Genomic DNA, 8,945 nt, shown 5'->3' with positions numbered 1-8,945 from the left:
ATGGCCATTAATTACTCTATTTGTTTTCCACATTGCCTCTCACTGCTTATTAGTGCAGCATTAGGGAGATGGGATGCAACCCCAGCCTGGGTGCGGATGCTGCAGAGGAATGCCTGTGGGATTGGCATGGACTGTGGGAGGAGAGGGGCCAAAGCCCCCCTGGGGCATGGCAAAGCAGAGAATTTGACAGGCAAAGGGGGTAGAATGAAGCTGTTTCCTTGGGATGTGGGGCTAACACCGTCCCTCTCCGCCGTGTCCACTCGGCTGAGCGCAGTGGGGGTGAGGCTGACTTTGCTGCAGGGAGGGATGGGGGGAGCGTGGGGGCCTGAGGAGGGATGGCATTGCCCCACTTTTCCCAGGAATAGTTTGTATTTACTCCTCTCCTGCTGAGAAGTGCCTCTGGGCACTTCACTGTTGCTGCCTAACGAATCCTCACACAACCTCGTTAAGCAGGAGCTGCTTCCCCTCCAGGTAACCCTGCACTCAGGAGCTGATTTGGAACACTGGGGAGTGTGGTGAAAGGGGTTCTGCCCTCTTCCCTTCATTCAGGCACCCCAGACAATACTGCCAGAAGTGGAGGAAACATCAAAACATAACCTTTCTGCTTGGCTATAAACAACCCACAGAGTCTGGTCCAATTGGGATCCATCACTGATAAACTGTCTTCCCCTGGTGCTGCCAGGGAAGAGCAAGGAACTTGCTCTCTCTGTAGACAGCAGTATCCCATGGAGGGAACTGAGATAAACACTCCTTAATGCTCTTAATCTCAACCTATGAGCATTTTGGGTAACACATGATAAATATTAGTAAAAATAGTATTAAAAAGTAGGATTTAATAATCTATGTGTACGTTCCCCTCGAGGTATGTTATTGGCATTAGCCATGTGTAGAGCAGGGATCTTATTTGATATGGGATTGGCTACAAGAAGGGCAGCAGGACGGATGTGCCTCTGTCCTGGTGTAACACGTTGCACCATTATCTGGATGGGATGGTGTTAATGCAGGACGCACTAATAAACGTATGATAACCTCATTACTGTCTGTAACATCATCTGTCATCCTGTGAAGCAGAGCAGGGCATAATTAAACATTTAAATCTTATACAGATGATAGGAGGAACTTGCTCCTTGGAAGGAAGGAGCAGCGAGGGGAGGTTGGTTTCTTGGCTCTGAAGTGGTTGCACATGAACCCCGGCACTCCAGCCCAGCCAGGCCTCAAGACAGGCTTAAACTGATTGAGCAGTATCAATCACCATCCACAGAAATGTCAGGAGATACTTAAATGCATTCAGAGTGTACCGTATTCTGACCTCTGCTAACCCTGGCATCGATTAACTCTGGGTTTCCTTTACCTGGGGGAATCCCAAGGCAGGCATAAAGCACTGTTTATAAACACATGCAAACACCAAAACCAACACACACGGCATAAACCAACACAAAAGAACAGCACAAACACGGCCTGGGATACAACACAGGGTAAAGAAAACTGCAGTCTTGCACTTGGGGAGTTGAACTTCCCTGCAAAGGAGGAGGCTGGCACTGCCTGTTCTACTTGTTTTGGCTTCCACTTGATTCCACTCTGTAATTAAAAAATGCTCATCCCAGTGACCTTGAAAATACTGGAATATATCACTAAAAAAATATGTATTTTACACACTAGAGGTGTTTACACATTAGAGGTGTTTACATGCTAGAGGTGAGCATGAATAGCCAGAGCTGTGCTGCCTCCCCAGCCAGTGCCCGGGTGGCTGCGGGGATATTCCACTACCTCCAACTGCACTGCAATCACACTTGGGAAATAAATGGTGCAGAGAACACCTTTTCTTATCACCCACCTCCACTCTGGTGTCAGCTGCTGCTGCCACATCAGCACTGATGGAAACCCAGAAGCAGAAAAAAGAAAACAAGTTCCTTAACTTGGTTGGCTGTCTTCCTGACTTCCTAGAAACTGTCAGCAGGAATGTCTTTGATGTGTACACAACAATAATATCCAGACAAAAAGGTGAAAATGTAGCACAGGAATAAATAGGAGAGCATTGGGAATCCCAAGTGGCATTTTGGTAACTTCTATTGCTGTCACCAGCACAGTAAAGCCATTTAAATATCTCAGCAAACCTGGGCCCTCCTCCTCTGGGCAGAGACGGTTTGTTTGCCTGTGCTTGGGGTGTTTGGCAACACCGTCAGGTGAGCACTGAGATCCTCCTTGTGGAGCTGTTGCTTCTGCAGGGTCACGTTTCAGGAAATGAAACCCAGCTCTTTCCGTGGAAATATCAGTGAGTGATGGGCAGAGGGGTTGCAGGAGCCAAACCCTGGGAGTCCCCTCGGAAGAGCTGGCAAAAGGCACGTGTCTGCTCATGTAATCAGGCTAAGGATGTGGTGAGGGTGGCAAATAGTTACTCATGGCTAAACAGAATATTCCTTAGAACAGCAGAGCCAAACACTTTTGGACCTGTCACTAGACAATGCCAGCCTTTCTCATCAACACAAACATTTTAAAGCTCTAAAATGATCCCACGGATGAGGCACAGACCGTGGGTTTTGCCTTGGTGGATTACGTTAGAGCAGAGGCCATCATGTGTACTTATGTATTTACATGTATTCTGATGTACTTATTTAATTAGACAGTAATTCTGCAGGTGTTAATGAGGGTGTGCAGCTGTAGGAGCCTGGATGGCTTCACAGCCACCATGGGACCTCTCAGGAGTGGAGGGTTGAGCAGGAGTGCTCTGCCAGGCTCGGGGAGAGGCACCATGGAAGGGACCTGGAAAGGACCTGAAATCATCATGTCTAGGGGGAATATCTCTCCCACCACATGCCTGCAAGTGAAGAGTCCATGCAGAGGCACTGGAATAAACTTTGCAGTGGGAGCTCTGAGTCTGAGCTGAGCCTGAGGAGTCACAGGAACGGTGTCACGGCCCACAGCCAGCCCAGAGGATTTCAAGAGATAAAAATACCCCTTTCCATCTCAGCTCGGCTCAGTGAAACCTTTAAACAGGGCTGGTGGGAGACTTCACCCTGAGCAACCAGGAGGGACACGCTCCAGGTCCTTCCTCATTTCCTTCCACTCATTTGGACACCCTGAGCCTCAGCTCTGCTCTGTGGCCCCTGGAGGAGAAGAAACCTTCCCCAGTGGATCTGTTCAGGTGAAAAATGTTGGCCTAAATTAACATTTTTAACAAAAAACAGGTTCTCAGACGGTTCATAATGAGCCACATGATGAAATCCTCCCAGCTGTATACTCTACCTTGCTTTAATCAGATCATTAACTTTCATAAAGATGTAGGCAGGAGGAGTGGCGGCACTTGAAAAGAGCTCAAAACATGCTGAGTTTCAAACTTCAGACTTGTCATTGACTTAGCCTTTCATTGAGCCAATTATTTATGACATATTTGACGAAATTCAGAAAAGAAGGCAGTTGAAATCTGCATATCTGCTTGGCTGCAGTGGAGCTACTACTACATTAAGGAGGAATACGAGCTGGGAGCTCTGCTGGAGCAGAGGACACCTGGGTGCCTTGCTTTGCATGATTATTTGCCTGCAACTGGTTCAATGGGGCGTCACAGAGATGAATTTGTTTGTATCCTGTTTTTATTACGAATATGTTTTAATAAACTATGAGGAAATTAATTCTAAAGAGACGCGTTTGACTGGGTGCTGATGTTTGCAGGCAGCCATCGCACTCCTCACCCCATGTGCCCGGTGTCGGCTCTGGTGTTCCCCTTCTGCAGAACCAAAGAATCACAGAGTGCTTTGGGTTGGAAGGGGGCCTTCAAGATCATTTAGTCAACCCCCCTGCCATATGCAGAGACACCTTCCACTAGCCCAGGTTGCTCCAAGCCCTGTCCAACCTGGCCCTGGACACTTTCTGGGATGGGGCAGCCACAGCTGCTCTGGGCAACCCGTGCCAGGGCCTCCCCACCCTCACAGGATGGAATACCCCACCGTGTCCGAGACCCCGAACCCCGGGACCCTCGCGCTGCCCTCGGGGGCCGGGACCGTCTCCTCTCGGAGCGGGGTCACCCCGGGCCGCGGCCGCCCCGTCCCCGGGATCCTCGCGGCGCTGCCCCCGCTCGGCCCCCCCCGCCCGCTCCTGGCGATTTCCCCCGGCGGGCAGCCCGGCCCAGCCCATGGCCGCCGAGCGCGCCCGAGCCGCCGCGCGGGGGCGGCGGCTGCGAGCGCGGGGGGCGGACCGCGCCGCCATGGGCCGGCGGGCGGGGCGGGCGCTGAGGGGCGCGCGGCGGGGTTCCCTCCTTCCCTCCTCTCTCCTCCCTCCTCCGTCCGTCCGTCCTCCTGCGCCCGCCCCGGGGCAGAGGCGGGAGGCGGAGCGGCCCCCGCGCTCCGCACACGCGCACGGGAGCCGCTCGGCCGCACCGGCGAGCCGCCGCCGCCGCCGCCGCCAAACCCGCCGGGGCGCTGCCCGCGGAGCCTCCATCTGCAGCCCGGCGGCGGAGCGGGAACATGGCGGACCTGGAGGCGGTGCTGGCCGATGTCAGCTACCTGATGGCGATGGAGAAGAGCAAGAGCACCCCGGCGCCAGGGCCAGCAAGAAGATCACCCTGCCCGAGCCCAGGTACCGCCCGCCCCGCCGCGGCCCCGCTGCGCGGCGCCGCCCCCGGCCCGGCCCCCGGCCCCCTCCCCGGCCGCACATAACGGTTCCGGCCGTGCCCGGGCCCACCGCGGCCTCCGAGCACGGATCCGGCCGGGGGCGGCGCGGGCCGGGCTGGATGGTGCTCCGTGTGTGATGTGCTGGATGTGCTGGGTGTTTTGGATGTGCTGGATGTGTGTGTTTATTTGGCACAACTTCTGCGGGCGTCCCTCGGGCGGCTTAGCGGGGCATACCCCGCTCTCCGGGGATGAATCCCCCGAGCTCGGGGCTTTGTGGATCCCGAACCCGGTGCTCCGTCCAGCGGGTGAGAAATTCTGTCTAAATCAACCGGTAGCACCAAACCGAGCCGCTCTGGCCGCGTTGCTCTGCAGAGCGATTTTTTTTGGTGATGCTTCCTGAGGTTTGACAGGGGCTGCGGGAGGAGGACGGAGCCGAGGTCTCCCTTAGCAGGCAGCTCACGGAGCAGAGGTGCTGGGGCAGGTCTGGACTCCCTCGCCCCGACCTTCCCCGATCTCACCGCGGGAGCAGACGGGTGCCTTGGCACAGCTGAGGTTGTTTGCTTAGCGCTTGGTGCTAAAAGCAGCTTTTCGTCTGAAAAAACAGCTTTTTTCCCCCCGGTTATGCTTGTGTTATAAAATCACCTGAGCGTCGCTTGTTTATCGTTGAAATTAAAACTGAGCTTTCCCTCTCTTTCATGGCTCTGGATGTGTATATGTATATTAAAAATGAGGATTTAGCCAGCAAACGAAATACTGCAACAGGAAGAATCTAAACCGAATTTTACTGCAGAATGTGTAGGCAGTTTGGAAGCCTGCTGGTGGCCTAGCCGAGCTGTCTGCCGTGAGCCAGGCATCGCTGAAGCCCTCTTCCCACTTCTACACTCATTTTCCTGCCTTTCTGCTGGAATGCTGGGTAGGACAGGGAGGCTGTGGATCAGGCGAAGGTGAAGGGTGCCTAGCCCACGTTCATCCCCCTTGCAGGGGCACTGAGATGTCAGGTAAAGAAGTTTTGCTGTTGAGTTTAAGGTCTGGTTGAGGATGGTGTTACTGGACAGACGAAGGTGCCCATTTTTCTTCCTGGTATGTGTTTACACTTTCAAAAATAATACAACATCCATAAATTTTTGCCTACCCTGTTAGGCTGAGGTACAGCTTTGCTGGGGGTGCTGGTGGCTTCACATTTATCAGTGCTTTGGTGATGTCAGTTCTGCCGTCAGTGATGTGCAGCAGTGCTGTTCCCTGCTCCCAGCAGGGACATGACCCCTCTGGGCAGGTGAAGGGTGGGATGTGGAGGGTGTGCAGGGGAGGAATAGTCCTTCCAGTGCCATGAGAAATAAGGACACCATTGGCGCTTGTGGGGAGGCTGGAAAGCTGTTGCTTGGACTGACATCCGTCGTGCCCAGCACGGGGAAGCCTTGTAGCACAGCACGAGGCCCGAGGAACCTGCTGTGCTCTACTCTCCTGCTCCAGTTTTTGCCTTGTCTCAGTGGTTGTTTTCCTGAGCTTGGAGAGATGGTTCACCTGCATTTGGCTCGGCAGGGTGGGAAATGCAGCCATGTGCCAGAGGAAATTTTGTGGAGCAGGAGGAAAGGTGAAGGTGAAATGCCTCGCTCCTAGAGCTGCCTGTGGAAGAACCTGTTTGCATGAGATAGTGAAGGAAAAGGATGGTTTTCCATCCCCCTGGGCTGTGGTGCTCTGCAGAAGGTGAGAAGCCATCCGTGAGTCCATGGTGCTGTGGGATGGGGACATTTCAGTCACTCAGCACCGGAGTGGGAGGAGACATAACCGAGAACAGAGACTTGCCTCAGCCCGGGACCACAAACGGCTGTATGATGCTCAAAATGACTGAACTTCTGAGCTACTAACTGAAACCAGGGATTTCCTCATACAGTAGGAAATTGTGACCGTTATTCTGGTGTCAGATACCTTCGTGCTGCTTTCTGGCTGGTTTTTTTTGATCCCTCTCATTAGAGCAGACATGGTGTGTTGGGTTTACTGAAATATTCTGTGTTGCTGGTGAAGTGATTCATTTAAAATGACATAAATCGGCTGGTTAAAGGCAGGTTGATATAGTAACAGCAAAAAAAATACAACACACACGAGTCCTCTCTTGCATGAGTTTGAAATCAAACAGTTTTTCCAGATACTCATTATTTCTGTGTGTGTGAGCAGCTCCTCGGAGGAGCATAAGCTCGTCTCTGTCACGTCTGGCTGCGCAGCCATCCTCGCCTTGGTCCTGGCTGTCACTGGGATAGACAGCAGGAAGGTCACTGGAATATCACATCCACGCTTGAAAATAAATGTCCCTGCCTTATTGCAGCTCTCTGCTCGCAGGAATGTGTTGGTTTATCTCCTGCAGGCAACCACAGCCCAGGGACGGGTCCTGTGCCGCTGACGTTGTCGCCTCAGAAAATATTAAAGGTTTCACCCCTGTTTTCAGTCTTGGCTCCTTGCTGGAGCCCATACACCTGTCGGCACCCTTTTATCTTTCCCAGATAAGGCTGAGGCTAAATGAAGCAAATGAGTTTACTGTAATGCAAATTTGAGGGGGCTTCCTGTTTACAAGGAAATAGCTATAGTGCCGGCAGAATAAATTCCAAGGCTGCAGGCCAAGACTTAGCAGCAAATAAACTACGAGGGTGAAGAGTTTATTGGCCGTGGGGCTGATTATTGCTGAGTTTACGTGAATTATCCTCAGACTGGTTTTGTCCCGAAATCGTTAAATATCAGTTTGGGAAAGAAGGACAGAAAACACTAATGGGCCCTGAGTGCTTAAGGAAGAGGCTTAGTGTGTTTTTATTTTTTTTAAACACCAAAACAAAACAACCCTTTTTCCATCCTCTGTCATCTGCTTTTCCTTCCCTTCTGCGTTTCCTCCTTTCGTTCCTAAGAGCCTTGCCAAGAGCTGGGAGAGCTGTGGTATCTTTTTGTTGTACATTGTTTCCTAAAAGCCTGTTTTGGGGAGATTTGCATTGGTGAGCAGAAAGTATGTCAAGAGGCAGAATATCCTGCAGAAATCAGGCCTGGAATGGAAGGAAGATGTCCATGTGGAAATATGAGCAAATATGAAACCTTAAATTTTTTCTGCCCAATTGCTGTCAAAAATTGTAAGTGTTGGATGGAAAGGAGTAAATTAACTGCACTCTGAATTTTTTAGGCTATTTATCAGACTGCTGAGGTTTTTCACTTTTCCATGTAAATGTTACATTTCCCTTATTTTGGTCAAAGGGAGCAGAAGAGCACTGTAGAACAGCTCTTTTTATTTACCAGCAGCTTGTTCTGATTTGAGTAAAGGATTTGCATAATGTGAAGCTGAGAAAAATGGTCCAAGAAATCAGGTAACAAATGAGAGAGGGTTCAGGGCTTGCAGAAGCCTCGAGTACATGCTGCTGTCCTCGCCAGGAAAGTTGACATTAAAGCTTTCTTACTATAAACATCACGTAAGCTTCGGGTGCTTTCGGTGTACAAATACCACGGGCATGGTAACAAAACACAGCATCCATCTGTCCAGGCTTCTCTCCCCGCGGCTGTAGTTGTTTCTCCTCTCATATCTCTTTTTCTAACGTGCTTCCAGTAATTACCTCTGTTTCAAGTTAATTTTAATTTTGATTTTTCTCTCAACCTTTTTTCCTTGGTCTCCTGCGTTCCTCTGAATCCTGCCCTTCTAGGGGAAAAAAGGAGCGTGTTGCAGTTACTTCCTTCTTGAGAATCGTGCTTATAATATGACATTTTTTTCGGGTATCATCCCATCCTCACTTCACCTGCAGAGGTGAAGGCTGACCCCTGGCACCCAACTGCTTCTTGCTGGGGCAGTTGATGTGCCCTTTGCTTTCTTACCCAGTATTCAGACTAACTTGTTTAAAACTCTGATTGAGGTTTGTTGAACACGCAGAGGTTGATTTTCCTTTCCAGTTTTATTCTGAGCTGTTTGTGATTTCTTTTCTTCCTCTTATGGTGCTGAATGTTGTTGAAACGCAAGTGACGTTTCCCGCTCGGGGTTAAGCATCATTGCTCTGTCCTCTTTTGCTTCTGGTTTTACAATTCTGATCTCTTGGCCTTCCTCTGCTCTTTCTCTGAATTTCAGTTCTTTCTTTGAAGTGTCCTTCAGTGAATTCTTGTACCTCTTGAAACTTCTGTAAATCTCTGAGTTCCAGGCTTACACTCCCCTGTCTCTGCTGTCAGTTTGGGTGACTTTCGTGGTGTTTTCTCTGGCGTTGTTTAACGCCTCTGTTGTGTTTATTCATTTACAGCGCTGTCTCTGGGAAAATCTTCCTGACAATTGCTTGTGTAATTTTCATCTTTGTTGCTATTACGCCCATGTCAGCCCTCTCAATCTTTCTA

At 50.8% G+C, this 8,945-nt stretch overlaps 1 protein-coding gene across 1 annotated transcript in view; it reads left to right on the top strand.

Moving 5' to 3' along the window:
• The first annotated feature begins 4,422 nt into the window (after window positions 1–4,422).
• The window catches only part of GRK3 (G protein-coupled receptor kinase 3), a 65,647-nt gene continuing 61,124 nt past the window's right edge, over window positions 4,423–8,945 (top strand). Inside the window, 2 exon segments of the mRNA XM_029961106.1 lie at window positions 4,423–4,527; window positions 4,530–4,569. Of these exon segments, the coding sequence (XP_029816966.1) occupies window positions 4,458–4,527; window positions 4,530–4,569 (110 nt within the window). The 5' untranslated portion in view covers window positions 4,423–4,457.

Source organism: Manacus vitellinus, unplaced genomic scaffold (genome assembly GCF_001715985.3).
Source record: "Manacus vitellinus isolate BGI_N305 unplaced genomic scaffold, ASM171598v3 scaffold_31_pilon, whole genome shotgun sequence".
NCBI lineage: Eukaryota > Metazoa > Chordata > Aves > Passeriformes > Pipridae > Manacus > Manacus vitellinus.
Note: the sequence above shows the minus strand (reverse complement) of the source record. Positions and strands in the feature narration are given on the sequence as shown.